Source organism: Meleagris gallopavo, chromosome 7 (assembly GCF_905368555.1).
Source record: "Meleagris gallopavo chromosome 7, MGAL_WU_HG_1.1, whole genome shotgun sequence".
Taxonomy (NCBI): domain Eukaryota; kingdom Metazoa; phylum Chordata; class Aves; order Galliformes; family Phasianidae; genus Meleagris; species Meleagris gallopavo.
The window spans coordinates 24,883,084-24,900,468 of record NC_139410.1 but is presented as its reverse complement, the minus strand read 5'-3'; the positions used below and the strand labels follow the sequence as shown (position 1 = coordinate 24,900,468).

At 35.4% G+C, this 17,385-nt stretch overlaps 1 protein-coding gene across 11 annotated transcripts in view; it reads right to left on the bottom strand.

Moving 5' to 3' along the window:
* Positions 1 to 135: 135 nt before the first annotated feature.
* Positions 136 to 17,385, bottom strand: part of PTPN4 (protein tyrosine phosphatase non-receptor type 4) — a 129,277-nt gene continuing 112,027 nt past the window's right edge. For 10 of the 11 annotated variants that reach the window (XM_085227541.1, XM_085227537.1, XM_085227546.1 and 7 more), the window contains 9 exons: positions 16,698 to 16,854; positions 15,109 to 15,275; positions 13,928 to 14,018; positions 13,784 to 13,845; positions 12,817 to 12,963; positions 10,717 to 10,845; positions 9,168 to 9,316; positions 6,779 to 6,914; positions 136 to 5,125 (listed from right to left, as the gene is read on the bottom strand). In XM_085227541.1, the coding sequence (XP_085083667.1) occupies positions 5,039 to 5,125; positions 6,779 to 6,914; positions 9,168 to 9,316; positions 10,717 to 10,845; positions 12,817 to 12,963; positions 13,784 to 13,845; positions 13,928 to 14,018; positions 15,109 to 15,275; positions 16,698 to 16,854 (1,125 nt within the window). In that variant the 3' untranslated portion in view covers positions 136 to 5,038. Of the gene's footprint in view, positions 5,126 to 6,778; positions 6,915 to 9,167; positions 9,317 to 10,715; positions 10,846 to 11,448; positions 11,568 to 12,816; positions 12,964 to 13,783; positions 13,846 to 13,927; positions 14,019 to 15,108; positions 15,276 to 16,697; positions 16,855 to 17,385 lie in introns of those variants that run through there. The other variant, XR_014884253.1, reaches the window with a different exon arrangement.

The window sequence follows — 17,385 nt, the reverse complement described above, 5'->3', positions numbered from 1 at the left end:
TCGAAACCATTAGTTGTTAATAATCTGTTTTCTGAAAAGCCCTCAATGACATGAACAATAACGCAGACATGGTTGGGAGCAGCTGAAAGCATTCGTACCGCGGTGTAACCCAAATCATCTCCGCACAGAAACCCATTGCGCATCTCTCTCCAAACCCAATTTATTTTTCTCTGATAGTTCAGTCAGTAGTAAGCATGAGATAAAGTGCTACTATTCAAACATCAAAACACTTTGAGAAAAATCATCCTTTAAAACACGTGATCTTGCTAAATATGAAATAGCACCACCAGCAAACTGTCAGCCAGCCCATGAAACCAAACTTCATCTTACAGAATACAGGAATGATGGATATTTTAGTACATTTATTAGGCTACGTGGCTTGGAGAAAACAAAGAGGACGTACTTTTTATTGAAAAAGGTGCGTTTTTTTCTCCTGAAACTCTTACCAACTGAGCTCTAAATGAGCAAGTGATGCTTCAGTGAGCAGCTGGAGCTTGCAGGTTATGCACTGCTGCAGTTTGTAGCTGGAGAAGCTACTGAAGATGCACACTTGTGGTAGCAGTTAGCACAGAGCTGAAGTGTGGCAGTAATAGAGATAAATGAGATTGGACAAAACATTGCATTAAAACAGACTCTTTTCTCTTTTTTCCTTTAACAGCTTCCCCAGTCACCACTAATTACAGTCTGTGCAATTTCATGCAAGATATACATTTAATCAATGAACATCTTTTTATCAGATTTTGATATTTGACCCCAGCACTGAAGGTAACAATGGAAAACTGCTTTTCCAGACTCAAGGTAAAAGGTGGATTCTAAAATTAGCAAACACATCTAGCTGCTGGGGACTTGCACAGTACAAAAAGACTGCAAATGCCATAAGAAGGGACCATTCCTGTCCTGTGTGAAAATCCTAATAAACAGATCTTAAATTTGGACAATATTCCAATTCCTCCCTTTATCCTCAGGACTGAGAGTCCTTCAGATGGCCTGCAGTAACAGCTCTACAGTTACAACTACACCGTAAGCATGGGACAACCCGCTTTTGCGTGGAGATTTGTGGATGGTGCATCTGTAGAGTATTTTTCACGCTCATACTAATTCCCTGAGCCACCAACCATTGCCCACACACCTACACAAACATAAAAATATCACATAGTTTAGCTCCACAGCACGCCTGGAGATCTGGCATCGCTATTGCAGGACCTTCTCTACTTCCCATCTCCCTGGGCAGTACTGCTGGGTCTTGGCCTCCGTGGGTACCACAGAGCTTTTCAGAAGCTCTCCAAGGAAAGCTGCCAGGTTCCACAACAAACTCCTCACATACCTTCATCTCCCTACTGCTTTCTCACCCCTTCTCCCTTGGGTGGTCCACCAGGACACAATCAGTTATTCTAGATATATTTTACCTATATGAGATGTAAGCTTCCAAGATTTAACAGAGAAACACAGAAGAACCTTCAGTTAGCATTAGATGTGGTGTAATAAAACCAAACTGTTATTCAGAAGTAGGAGCTAAAAAAGAACTTACAAAAGCAGTGGCTTACTGCTTCAGACATGCACACTGTTTAAACCACCAAATGCTTTCAAATTCAGGATAAATTAAGTTTTCAGCTCTCTGTATATCTAAAGCAGCATTTCTAAGAAGGAATTGGCTGACAATCTGTCGGTGATTTACCTGCATCTTATTTCATATTTAGCAAAAGTTAAAAATGCCCCCCAAAACACGCAAAGCCTTCTCAAGAACCTCAAATTTTTCTGCTAACAGAAAAACCTTCACATCCACTTTAAACAAGAGATGGTTGTGGTAGTTTTGAATTTGAACTGAAAAGGAAAAAATCTCGATGTTATACATTGGCAAAAACTCTCATAATATTGCTCTTATTTACAACGGAAACTTCATTATTTCTTTTTTTTTTTAAGCTGGATCTGTATATCATGGAAGAGTTACAAACATACTCTTTCTCCACCCACCCAGTATTTTTCCTATTCAATTGGTATGAAAATAATTGTTCGTCAAGTCCAACAGTCGTAACACCAATCACATCCAGTTCATTTCGTCTGAAAGATACATTCATGTTTTGTACAGCATGAAACATACAAAAACTTCTTCAGAAAGTCTGAACGATGATACAGATCTTCATAACCCAAAGTTAAATATTTAGCATTTTGATTTTATTTATTTATTCATTTAGGCCGTATAAAAATATCGTGAAGGCCATTTATACCACAAGTACAAACATCTGAGTGAATGATTTATGGTGCAGGAAGGCTTCAGCCTTCTCTTTCCCAAGCAGCTTTTGGTTCCCATTCTGCTGGCTTTCCAGAAGCCAAAAAGCCATTGTTTAACTGATGATCAATTAGCTGAGTTTGCTTCTTTCTTTTTTTTTTTTTTAATTTTTTTTTTCCCCAGTGCAGCTAGTTAATACACAACAGCAGATCAGCTTAAGTCAATGCAGAGGAAGATTCTAAGTTTGTATTCTCGCCTGTATTTGTAATCAGAACAGTAACAACAGATGAGCAGTAAATATCCCACATTTAATTGTGGTATAAATGGGTATTTTGAACTCAAACTGCTTTGGCAGCTTCACATAGCAATAGTTAAATATGTGACATACCAACACTATTCACGTTGCTATAAACTTAGTTTCTCATTCCCCTCAGGAAAAAATGGGGTAAATGATATTTTTCTTTACAATCTGGCTGTGAAAAAAGTGTACTTGATATAATGGATGAATTATTTTACATTTTAGATATTAAGTGCTGACTTTAAGCTTCCAGTTACCTGGCATCTCAGCTAATAATCTCATCATATGAAAGTTAAAGCTTTAAATTTAATACAGAAGATTTTGTTGTTGTTGTTGCAAGCGGCTTAAAATGAAACTGAGATTAAAGCTACTTTATCACTCTTTTTCCATTTATCAGATCCAGAGATACTTGTAAGATTCATTTTTCAGGAAAAACACTGATTTAGGCATCAAATCTAGAAATATAAGTAACAGGGCCACAGGCCATCTAGTATTATTTTGTATTCTAAAAATAATTAAAACTATATTTTCCATTTGGCATTGTGGTTCATGTGTATTACTAAGTCGTAAGCCAGGATTTCACTTTGCCTGAATCCCTTTTTACTTAATATTTCATAGCTGATCTCTTTCAGATGTCCACAGAACACCGTATATTATATAATTATTCAATAGTTAAAAACTTTAGTGTAGAAATTTCCATTCCAGCTCTATGCTTTATATAGCTTATAACAAAAATTACTGGATAGACATTTTCAGGAAACCAATAAATTAAGGTTTTTAAATAGAGGACACAGAGTTATGTTGTTGCAGGGCAGTCAAAGAAGTGACTGATTTTGTTTTCTTACAGTATATTACACCGGACACTTTGCTTCTGACTTGGGTTTCTCCTACACTGGAAAAACATTAAAAACTGGGACCTATCTGTGTCTTTAGAGTGAGCTCAGATACTGTATCAGACATTTGTTACAAATCTCATACCTACTTAAATAAGAGGCAACCCATACCAACTGGAATAACTTTGCACAAGCATGACAGAGGGTGACTGGGACCATCACGGAATTAAAGGAGTTGTGGGACAGCATCATAGTGCTTGCCTCCCTTCCCACCCTCCCCTAACAATTAGAAAAATAAAAGGCAGACCTATACGAAAATGGCTTGAAATCAACTATGAGGATTTAAAAAAAATACTTGGTTAGCAAATAATGGAATTAAATCACATCTGATTGTAAGTTCAACTTAATTATCAGTGCTATTAAAGAGTTATGTTCTAATTGAGTAAGACAGCTATTCTCAATAAAAGGATAAAACAAAGTGTCAGCTTCTAATGACCTACTAGCATTTCATAGCAGGCTGCTAGTAAGTTACTAGTTGTAAGGAATAAAGGAATGTGTCAGATTTTTCACGTAATTACAACACAGCAGCAAACAATGCTCATTCATTAAGTTGGCAGAGGTGCTTTTGCTACTGAGCGTAGCACGCAGGTAATTGTATAAGGAAAGAGGGAATGGTATTTCCATGACCCCTTGCAGTAACATACTCCAAGCACCAAGGGCCGTTTTTTAAAATCTGAACCCATTAAGATAAACACAACAGGACAAGACCACCCCCACAGAATCATGAGTGCCTTTCACTGGATGTACGCTGTAAGTCTCAAGGCACTTAAGGGGTTAAGACAATGCATGCACTAGCTCCCATCACGTAATCTTAAGTCACATGAATCAGAATACACCAGTGTATGACACACAAGCTGTGTCAAAGAAATGCTGTTTATTTATTTTTTTTTAAAAGTTTTTATTATTATTGTTTTCTTTTTTCTTTTCTTTTTTTCCTTTTTCCTTTTTTTTTTTCTCTTTTCTTTTTTTTTTTTTTTTTTAAAACAAGATGCTGGTAAGTGGGCATTATGCAGCTACTGCTGGGTTAACACGGACGCCAGCTCTCCTCTAACAACCAGCTGGTCTCTAAGAAGGGTGTAGGACAAAGTGTGCTGCATCAGTAGGCAGTGTGTATCTATCTAGTATCGGCAATATTGCTAATGTTGTAAAAAACAAAACAGTGAGAGTCTGTACATAGTAAATAAACCTAGCACTGGAGAAAGACCATGGCTTAGTGTATTTTTTCGTTTGTTTTTTTTTCATTTTTAAGAGACATGGGTGTAAAACAGAGTGAAATAATTCCAAGCCTTGTTTGTAGCAATTCAACCAGAAGCGCAGTATATGGCACTACAATGAAATCTCGTAGATTACCCTGAACACAATTAGTTCTTTCAGTTTATGGTTTGTTCGGAGCAAAGCACGAAAATAAAGTCTTCAAACAGATGAAGATTAGAAGAGTTTCAGAGACTGATTTTGTTTCAATGTAAAGTGCAACAGTGCTGAAGTTTTCAAAGTCCTTTGTCAATTCTTTGCTGTACTTCACTATCATTTCCTGCAAGCAGTATTATGGCACAAAGAATGCTGCCAGTTCATTATTTAGAGAACAGGGTTCCTCAATTTGTATCCTAGGTTTTTTGCTCTTTATTTATGTGGTGATGCTTGTAAAGGTTTAATAAATCCTTCTTCATACACCTTCAGAATAGCTTCACATACAAATCTGTATTGACTCTGAAAAGGAAAGTAGATTCAATTAATTGAAAAGAAACAAATTTGTACCATAGGTCATTCGAAAGCAGGAAAAGCTTCCAGTATCTCCTATCCTATTTTCTTAGCAGGCCAAGAACTGTGCTTCAAACTTAGCTTAGGAAACATGGAACAGTGAAAACTGTGTATTAGAATATCTTGTTTCTCAGCAGAACAGTAGAATGAACAGCACTTAGAAATACATACTCACCTATCCTGTTCTTACAACATTCTCCTATTTAGTTATTTTCTACCCTTCATTTCACTGTTGCAGTTTCACTGACAAAAAGTTTCCATATACTTGAATTTAGAAACTATAGCAAAGCACTTCTTCATGCTTGCACTACTTTTGGCGTGTTACTGGCACCTCTCTCTCAGAATGAGGAAAAACACTTTCATGTTTTAGAAGGCCCATACCCAATTTCTTAACATTATATAACATCTAACTGCAATATATTCAAATCTAGCACTGGCATGCATAGAAGACACCTTGTTTTAAACAAATAGTAGTTCCAAAAAACAAATAAACAAAACAACCCCAGTCATTAAATACAGCAAAAAACCATCCTGCCTTTTCATTTTCAATGCAGTAATTGTTGGTTTCAGATCTTAAATGGACACAGCAATAGATCTAACAATGCAATCATTATGTGCTGTATTGTTGCATCTAAATTAAAATACTTAAAGGTAGACATATTCATGTAGAATACACATTTTGCCTCCAGTGCTCACTAAATGAACCTTTCTGAACTCTCTTCATAGAGCATAGAGAACCACGCATAGAGCCATCTTGTGGGCACTGAGGGGATATTTCAGAAAATGCAAAAATCAGGAAAAGGCAGCAAAAGAAGTTGTCATAGATAACTCTTACCCCTGCACCTCCCCTTCTTTACTAACAAAGGTCTCTTCCTCTCAAAATATGCCGTAGAGATGTACAAATTCATTATATAGCCATCACAAAAAGCAAAGGCCATCTTCTATTGTTTCTCATGTTTCCTCATCTTCCTGAATAATATTTTTTTTTTTTTTAGTGGAATATGAATACTAGGACAGTGCCATACTCCAGATGACTGAGAAGTGAAGGCTTAAATATTTTTTCCCTCTGAGGAACACTGAAGGTGTCTTCAAATTTAGTTAGAGGAACAGCAACAGGCATGTTGAAATTACTGCAATGACTGACTAGCTTCGGGTAACTGTGGAAGAGATTTGACACTGAACTCAGTGCCTTTTTTTCCTTCAGAATATTTTCCCTTTAAATAGTAAATACATTGAGTAAAACTGTACAACCAATGGTTGAATTAAAAAAAAAAACTAATTGGTCAAAAAAAATGGAATAGCTAGAACTCTAAGACTTTCTACGAAAGAGAGCACAGCTGAGTATTTTGACTTTTAATGCACTTTTTAAAAATGTAAAGCAAACAGCTTTTAGAAATAAGCATCGTCTGACTGATACATGTTAAAATAAAATCTCTGTTCTAACTGCATTCTAAACCTGTTAGAATTCAGAAATAGAATATATTAAGGAAGCAGAGCAGTTATCTCAAAAACAAACAAACATAATCGATCCAGGGGAAATACTAGCATTTTCAAATGCATGAAGACTCTTCCTCAACAGAGAATTGCAAGTATGGTACTCACAGGTGTTTGGATCATCATGGCTCTTTGATCTCTCATGGTTCGTACAATGTCTAATGGATAAACAGGCTGATTGCACTCAATGAGACACATTGCTGTCTCCATAGTGATGAGAACTCCTGTCCGTCCAATCCCAGCACTGTCAAAACAAGAAAAAACCCTAATAAACAAAAGTGTCTGTAGTGTAGCTCACATTTAAGGGCTGTATCGTCCTTCCTCCTTAAGGATTCTCATGACTGATCTCTATGATCCCATACTATGAGGACAAAGGTTAGACGAGCCACCTGTCACTGGAAGCTTCCATCCTGCTTGAGAAGAGCAAAAATTAGTGTGGAACTGTCAGTATTCTGAAGAGGAACTTCAACAAACATATTTATTCAGGTCCATATTTACAACTGAGTCGAAAATCCTTAAAAACTGAATATTTAACTGTGAACATCAATGGTTTGTTTCAAAGTCAAGTTTTTCATATCCAAGAAATTTGTGCTGCAGTTTTTAAGTAGAAAGGCAATGTTCTCTCATATTTGAGTACAAGACCAAATCCATATTTTCAAACATCACCATTAACTCAGATTGTACAGCTATCGTTTCATGCTTTTAAATAACTTACTTCACATAAACTTTCTGTTTAAAGCTTAACTGCTCTGATTTTGAAGCATAACCTCAAATTAAATCTGGGCAAATTAGTACTTTAATCTTTGTCCAGAAGGTGGCATCAAAGCTACTGTGTGTGTCAGTGATGTCATGAACATGACAAGATATAAAGGTACCAGTTACACAAAATTCAGTGGCATTTTACATCTCTAGAATTTACACACATGAAATTTATATGTAGAATGTTACATTAAATGCAAACAAGAGCAGTACCTGTCAGAATCCTGATGATTCATTTTACCTAAAAAGATTCAGAGAAGGGCAACAGCAATGATGGAAAGTATGATACAGTTTCCATATGATATATATCAGGTAAGCTATGACTTGTTAGCTTGGTAAAAGAAACCACTGACTGATAAAGTGGAACACTGTGACATAGCAGAAGGTAAGAAAATCATGAATGGCAGGAACAGGGTGGGGGGGCTCACCATTTCTTCCAGAATAAGAATTAGAAACCATTCAGCTAAACTGTAAGGAGCCTTGTTAAAATAAAATCAAAAGAAAAATGAAGGTGTAGATGCAGATTTGCAGAACCTTTTGCCAAAGGACAGGAACACAGGAATTCAAGAGCTCAGAAAGAAAAAACAGGAATGCATTTGTAGAAGAAAGGCACTGGGGTTGTTAAAGACAAACATAACAGGTACTGGGACTTGAACATGAAGTGATTTGTAAGCTGGGCAAGTATGAGGGCACAAGCACTGTAAAACCTTGTTCTGATCTTATTTTTCCTGAAGCATCTGCTTATGATCACTTATGAGAACAGAATACATTCAGCCTTATTTGAACAACAACATTTCTTCCTTAAGTATATTTTTTGCTATACTTTTTCCTTTAAAGACAAGTGAAAAATGTGCCCTAGAAATAAAACCGATGAATGCTTATAGATAATCTTAATTTAACTTCAAAGTGACTCAACTTCGTACTGCCCTGCAATGATAAAGCAGGAAAAAACACTAATTTAGCATGAAGTTATGGATTTGTAAACAGGATAAAGATTAAAGTATCCTTTCAACAGCTCTGTGTTCAGACTGCCATATATTATAAAATGTTTAACTACTCTGAATTCACTTAGATTTCATACGAGTATCACTGAAGTAAATGTAACCTCAAGTTACATTTAAATTCAATGTAACAAAAACTTCAGCTTTTTGTTGCTTTACATTATCTTGAAAACTATTTCATAAGAAAAGCACACGAACATTAAATTTGGATAGAAATCTGAATAACTTACTTTAATTCACAACAAAAGTGACTTATTGCCAGAAAAAAAAAACGTTATCCTACTGTATTCATCATAACAACATGCAGCCTAAAACGTCTGCAGACTTGAGAGTGTTGTTTCATTGCATTTACTATCCATACTGTCTGCTACGGATTATTTGTACAGCTATTCCAGACCTTTGCAAAGTAGTTATCATAAGGAAAAGTTTCCTAAGTGTATTTCACCATTCTCCTTGCATTTATTATATAATCTATTAGCATAAGCATTTAAATTAAACGGACAAGACCTCCATACGGATTCATGGATGTTGATACCCCAACTTCTGCTTATTAAAAATGATCACAATTTTGATAAAAATTGCTTAATGTAAAAGTTGAGTTCTCCTGTCACCTGCAAAGCACATTATAGTTACACTTTTACTCGAACAACAAAGCAAAGAAAAACTATTTAACAATAAACGATTTCAATTGTGTGATCTAGTGAAGTTGAAAAGAAAAAAAAAAGGGGGGGGGGTACCTGCAGTGAACAACAACAGGTTCTTCTCTGCCAGCCCGCTTCTTTCGCACGAGGCACACAAAGTCTAGGAAATCACTGGAATCATCAGGAACCCCGTGGTCAGGCCATGCAATGTACTGAATTTGGGTCAGCTGGCGGCTTTCCTCTTTCTATCAGAAACACAGGATTTATTCAAGGTTAGTTCAGGCTTCAGAAAGAAAAAAAAAATAATGGTACATTTACATCAACTTGCACCTGTAATAAAAGTAGCTTCTGGAAGCTATCAATCTCTGTAAGTGTTAATTACTATTCATCCTGGATTTTCTAATTACATTTTTTAATTAAGAACAAAAAAGGCAAGTAAAAAAAAGTCACTCCATCTAACAGTGAAACAGTTCAAGGGTACAAATGCTCTAAGCACCAGATGTAAAAGTAAGTAGCCAAATTCTTTAGCATCTTTCTGTTAAGTTAGTTTTACTATGGTTCCATCAAATGACAGAACAGGGGTGAAGAGGAGAAAGACTGGACTTCCAAACCTTTGTTCAGACTATGTGAACACCAGTTTTGGTTTTGGATTTATCTGCCTCTAATTTTATCTAGCATACTCCACAAGATGCAAGAGGTTTTCCGCTCTCTCCCACATCCCCCTGCTCTAATATCACCAACATTTATCACATGCCTCTGCTTAGTGAAGGGGGCAGGACGCACAGAGTAAAAGCAGCATTTCAAAGAACAGAAGCTACCATACACCAAATTACTCTTCAGCATGGAATCATTTGCAGAGATGCCACCAACGGTAATAAATGAGCAACTGTCTCAACAGCATCCAGGAAAAAAAAATTAACTGAAAACTGAATAAAAGGCAGTTCTATAAACCTGGCATCTCATCTGGAAACCCAAGCAGTGAGAAATGAGTACCTGAACAAAATTCCAGAAAAAGATTTTCGATCATTTCTGAGACCAAAATGATAGCTGGTGAAATTCTGAGACCAAAATGATAGCTGGTGAAATACGCTGTTCTGTCTAGAAAGTCCTGGTTTACATCTCAATGCTGATATCAATTAATGAATCTCAGCAGGATTTATCTTCCATATATTTTCATTCAGTCTCTAAGCTGGAGTTGAGGACTGTTTACCACTAAAAAGGCTGATTTTCAGCAGTGATATTGAAATACTGCTAGTATCTGATGCTTTGAAAATATCAAGGGAATAGCACATTTCTCCACTTCTTTAATTACTCTTTTTATTTGTTCAGGCCATGTAAGACATGAGTAATACTCTTCATGAGAAATGATTTAATCACATTATTTAATCTGACTCAGTACCAATTAATACCATTATGGAAATCGAATCCTTGTAATATTTTGCTAATAAAAGGTTTGTTATTACATAGCAGAACTTATTCACAGTAAGTACATGGCAGTAAGATTAGTTTTCTAAAGGTTATTAGAAATAATGAGTTCTATTTATGCACATATGACATCAAGATGTAAAATGTCTAATTAGATAGTTTTATCTAGTCTGTGAGGATTTCACAGATTTATATTTAAAAATATACATTATGACGTTACCTCCAGATTAGTCAGTGTCATTTCTCGAAAGACATAAGCAGGATTTCCTTCTTCTGAATGGCAGGTAATCTGGAAATTCCCATACGATGAGCTTCCTGATGGCTCTGGCCAGTATTGATGGCATTTAACCTAAAGCCAACATATATTTAAAGATGTCTGTGTTTAAATTCACATTATTTTCACTCCTGCGAATTCCTTATGCCATTGTTCAGTAAAAAATATTTTAACAATTTTGTCACTATTATTGATTTACTTACCAAATAGACTACACTGTTTCACTACTGCATATAAAATAAGTTATTGTGGAGATCTCCTGCTTCTCTTTAAAAGGACACATGAACCAGCTATTGACCTTAGTGGATGATCCACTTTGTGGATGAATGCCTTTCCCTTTCATTAGAACTTTTTCTTTTTTTAAATGTATCAATAACTTATCTCATCTTAACACTTGAGGGACACAGATGCTGCTTTATAAGTATTTCTGACCTCATATAATCTCACAATCTTCTCAAAACACATTTATATGGGAAAAGAACATATAAAAAAAGAAAGTAAGCAACAAAAATGTTGCTGCAGGAATTAGGGGGGTGCAGACGGGACTTCAAAGATTTTTTTAAAAAACCTTTAAACGTGAATAAAAAGTTCAAAACCTAAGATTTTTAGATAAATCGCTTAACTGCTGAACTCGAGAGGTCATTTCAGCTCAAGTGTACTTTTGTTTTTCCAACCCACCTGGCGATTCTTTAAGAGCAGCCAGATTTGCAGACTTCCTGCTCCACTGAGACATCCCGGCATGCAGTGGGATAGTGATGTCAGAAGCCTCATGATCAGCTTTAGAGCAGGGAGTCTGCCTATGGGTATAAGACAGATAAGTCCTTTTATTTCATCATTTAGCAGCTCTCCAAAGAGCTCCACAAATGTCATTATTGAGGGGGTGGGAGAACCTCAGAGAACTGCTATTGCAAGTCTGTCCTTAGCAGATCTGCAAAGAAAATTCAAATTAAAAGGGCACTTGTACTGAAACTCCCTCTAATCATGTTCATTTGGGAGCAGGCAGCACCATGCTAACATTGACTTGTTGAAAAATGGCTCAAAAACACTGCAACTCCCATCCAATTTCTTTAATTGCATTTAGAGGCCTGATCTCCCAGCAAATACATGGCTATTAGGAAGTTAGGATATATACCGACAGCTGAACTACAGTCTGAGCTGATCAGAACACCCATCACCTTCCGTAAATCCACCTTCAAAAGAAATGCTATACTATGAGAAATTCCACTAAACTATTACTCTAGCCTGTCAATTTCTGTCCACACACAACCATTCAGCACTACTGTGAACGCACCAGACTATAAACCTGCTAGCTCTGGAATTACACTCTGTGAATCACTATATTTTATTGTTTTGTTCATCTCTAAGAGACAAAGCTATATAACAAATGAGACTATGAAGAAAAAGCTATAGCTTTAAAAACCAAATAAAAACACCTTAAGGTTTTTTACAGAACCATTTGTAATTATTTCTAGTAATCTGTAACTCTCCATTTCCTTTTTTTTTTTTTTTTTTAAATGAAAAAGACTGAAAGGACAATGATTCCTCTGCCAAGTAAACAGATGTTCAACTCTTCTCAATGTATGAATTTTATTATTTTTTTTTTTAATTTCAACCTTATTAAGGATTCCCTTAAGCACAGCCATTCAGATGTGCTCTCAGCAGTACAGAGCTCCATTGGGCTGCATTAAAATTCATCTCTACATATGAAAGAATTAATTACAAAAACTGATGACATTTCTTAGTTTCCTCATTCAAAGAAGAGAGAAAAAGACTATTCTGACAATAGAGTCAAAGCAGTACGTACAAACTATTTTAAGAAATACTTGGACTTCAGTACATCTCAGCACCAAAGTTTTCATTAAGCTATTTTAATGATATCAAAAGGTTTAAAATGTAAGAACAATAATCACAACACCATTAAGAATGCACTGCCCTTATGAAAAGGGTTGTAGTACACTGTAATATTATCTTCCACTTATCTTTTAAAGAGCAATCATCAACAGATTTTTATTATGCAAGTGGTATTGAAGAGAATCTTTTACTTACCCTGCCCCGTTCAACTTGAGTTGTTAACATTACAACCATAGATGAGCCTTGCTCCCAAGTCATCTGCCAAAAATCAGGACAAGTGTTCGGCAATGGACCTTGACAGGCAATGTACTGGTTTATTATTGTGGAAGAAGGGATTTCCATCTAAGAGAAGATAAAATGATTGTTTTAATTCTTGCATTCGCCATGAGAATGAATATCTGTCAGGCATCGGTGTTCAGTGACTAATACAATTAATAGAAGTATCAGTACATGAAATACATTTATTTTAAGTCAGTCGTTTTAAAGAGTATTTATCAACTGGAAGTTGACACAATTTGACACTCAAAATTAATGCAAGGAACCATACACATGTTTGGGAGCATGTAAGTGAATTCACCAACAGTTAATGGTTGAAAATTAAAAGGTAAGAAAATGTCATTCTTTGACTTTCTGACACTAGTTTTTAAACAGTAATTTTGGAATTTAACATCTGTGGTTTTTTTGGTGCTGGTGTTTCTGTGGTTTTGGTTGTTTGGTTTTTTTTTTTGTTTTTTTTTTTGTTTTTTTGTTTTTTTGTTTTTTTTACACAGAGGGAAGTAAAGTAGGAGGAGGAAAGTACTTTTTTGTTGCTACTGACAATAAGAAGTAAATAAACAGATGTTAATATATGCTTCTAGATTAGACTTTTCTGGTGTTGACCACTACTGCCACATTGGCAATCCATTAAGAAGAACGCATTACTCCGATAGACAGCTATTTTTTCCGAGGGTTTTTTTGCATGTTTATTTTGATTTAGAAAGTATTTGCCACCAGGCATTAGTAAATAAGTAAACCTACAGTACATTTCTAACCATCCGATTACTGGCTTATTATTCTAGCCTGAGCTAGGTCACAGAAAATTTATTTTCTGTAAATTAAAGTCCTCCATTGAAAAGTTGAAAATTACTTTATGTCAGAAGCAATTTTTAGAAGCATTACTCACATTTATATAATTTGCATTGATGTAATCTTCATTACTTTTTAAAATAACCCGTGTAGCATCATCTGAAAAAAATTTTTAGAAAAACGTTACTTATTTACTAACTGCAGTAAAATACTTTTAGAACACAAACACACAAATACTTACAAGGCGAAATGTCTCTGTATCTATTTTTGGAAATGTTTTGAGGTAATCTGGCACAAGACATTGTCATTCCAGGCTTTTTCCTATACAGTTGCTGAAGACACAAAAGAAAAAGAAAAAAGAAAACAGACGAGATCATAAGAGATGCAAAATACCTGTCAGTATGTGCCTTGAAATACTTTTTAGAACATAAATTATTAAACAAAGACAGCTTTAAGAAACATGGAAATATTTTTTTCAAAACAAAGCGCTATGAATTATTCTATGGGATCACTTCATCACATCCATACATTTCTTGACTCAAAGCTACACACTGAAGCCATTTATAGAACACTGTTTTGCAAAACTGTAACTTCCACTGGAGGAGCTTCCTGTCTGAACCTATGCAATGTAATATACGAGGCATGTATAACGCAAAAAGGATTCTAGGTGTAAGAAGTACATGTTACCAAAGGCCTTATTGATATACATTGCAATACATAACTTTAGGTCTCTGGTAAGGAATTCGTGCTGCGGTGTTTTATAAACCTAATTCTTTCTGCTTTTAGTCATATGATCTCATGTGTTAAAGAAGATGGAATATTATCAAAGCACAAGTTAGTGTTAAAGAAAAACTGCAAGTATCAGTGCCTTAGGAGACCATGGAAAGGGCACTGTTCTTTTCAAGTATGTCAAAAAATTAACTATTTATGAAGACTTCTGTTACATGTAAGATTAGAGCTGTGTTTTCCATTGCTAATTTTACATTTGCTCATTGAAATTGTCCATTAAATGTCAGAAGTTCAGCTGTCACAGCCTCTACATTGACTTTGGAAAGAACGAAGATCTGAGTATGGAACAGGACTTTTGGTATGCATTTTTCAGTCTTCATTCCTATAAAAGTATTATATAAGCATAGGTCCCTGACAATCATAAAAAGATGCAAGCAATCAATAAAGATATTAAAACTGAAACAATTTTGAAGTGTATTTGGATCAGTTATTCTATGCTGTAACTCTGCTGTGTTTCTCTGCAAGGCTTGATTTTTTTTTTTTTTTTTTTTTCCTCTGAAAGTGTTAAATCAAATATTTTCCTAAAAGATGCTGGCTATACTGAAATTTGACTGACATTTTGTTTAAAATTATTACTTATCCCAAAAGAGTTGGAACTTGCACACAGCTAGCTTCAGGTAATGCAGTACTCACATCAAATTGAGCTAAAACAGTTCCAGTGATAAGCCCCTCTGCTAGCTGAATCATGGATTCTCTCAGAGCATTATCATCTTGATGGACACCATCAAGTGGAGATTTCTCAGGGATGTATTGGAAGTCAGGTTCACTTTCCAGCTTCTCTTCCACAACATCGTAGACAGCTGTAACAAATACAGTTATGGAGGTTTTAGATAGATGTCTTTAAATAAAATTAATTAAATGACCTAATTTTAGTTGTATGATAAATCATCAAAATAGACATATTCCTCCTGTAGAAAAAATTGCATTTATTAACACAGTGATTTTAAGCCCCACTAGCACAGGCGTACAGGCTTTACTGACTACTACTATCCAGGACATAACTATTGTGGTTTAATTGTCATTTTAAGTAGAAGTATTTCATTGACTGTTGAAATTTTGATCAAACTTCCTGTTACCTGCTACCTTATCTGGTGCATTCCTTAATCCCAGATCCACACATTACACCTCTATAGTTATTACAGTTGTATTTCTGTTTTTTCAGTTTGAACAATTTATTCTTTTAGCCCTCTGTAAATAGGGCAAGACACATAGATCATCTCCAGAAATAATGGCACTGCTACATGCCATAACAACACCATCAATGCTACGCACTTGCTTGGTCTATAAACAAATTGAAAAACAATATGAATCATCAACTATACATAACAAACATATGCTGTCATAAAGTTTCTCTTTAACCAAAATCACATAACCTTGAAGGAGAGATCTGGCAACTCCTCACTTCTACAACTCGAATATTTTTATCCGGAATACAAAGATAACCAACATAAGAGGATACTGATTTAGTAAGCTGGTAAACAGAACTAATGATTTTATCTGGGAAAAAAAAAAGTAAACATACAAAAACTGCAAGAAAACTTGCATACAGAACAGGAGCACACCGAACTGGGAAGCATTAATCAGTGAATACAGGAAAAAATTGTTTATGACGTTATATTACATTTCGATTATTCTGATTGAGCATCATTATTTTTCATTTTGCCCTTCTTGTGTAACTGTATTATAACTGGGATGCTGAGTAGAATTAAACCCAGTGACCACCTGCTGGCAACACTCCAAGAGTGCATGAATATATTGCACAAGACTTTAGCACTTTCTTCTATTAAGTCTCATCAAGCAGAAATCTAACCAGTTGTTCTGATTTATTTTAAGAACATATGGAAGGATTTTGCATATATGGAACTCCAGAGTCATTCAAACACTGGGTTACTGTTTTTCTGTGGTTTTGATCTTCTTTTTTCTTCAAAGGAATAACTGAGGGTCGCCTCAGAAACTGCATTCAATATGCATACAGTTTCTTGGACTTTTGTTTAACATCAATGACAATTACAGTAGGATTTAAATCAGCTATACCTAGTTATGCACAGCTTCTCAGAGTCCATACTCAATTAAAATTTGTACAGTAGGTTGTGTTGCTGCACTTCCATTGACAAGTTATTGCTAAGAGATAAGCATTCGATCTTAGGACACAAAATGAAGATTAGCAAATTAAGATGCCTTTTTTGTTTGTTTGCTTTTTGTTTTAGTTACAAATCACTCACCATTGGGTCGAACAAGGAGCACAAGTTCCCCTGAGTGCCTCTCACAGCTAGCTTTAATAAACATAACAACTTGATCATGGGTATGTTCTGCTATATCCCTGCCATTGATCAGTACAACCTGGTCTCCTTCATTCAAACGAGGAACACAAAGATCAGCCTGCAGTGTTAAAAAACAAACAAAAAAAAGTGTGTAAAATGAGCTGTTTCCAAGTTTCCACCTTAACATAGCAACTTTATCTATATTCATCTAATTTGAATCCTACAGCCAAGTTGCTATGGTTGCTGCATTGTATTCAGAAAACAAATCTGAGTGTTGCACTATACATGAGATGGTGTCATTCCTTCAAACACTCTGATTTGTCACTGGGAAGAAACTGTCATTTTAACATATCTTCAGTAGCTGTTACTCTGCTTCTTCCATTAAAGTAGAAGGCTTAGTTGAGCATCCCTTTCTGAATTTCATATAGACAACCAAAAAAGCAGGATCTTCTTATCTTAGAAGGGAAGAGAGTAAATTGTCCAAATCAATTTCATAAGCTTAAATGCTTCAGTTATGAAATACTACAGTTGTAATGACAAAACTAAGGCAATGACCAAAGACAATGCACAAGTCTAAATAATCCCAGAAAGACGAACAAACTAATAAAAATAATAATACCACAGTTCTACCATGAAATGTAACAACATA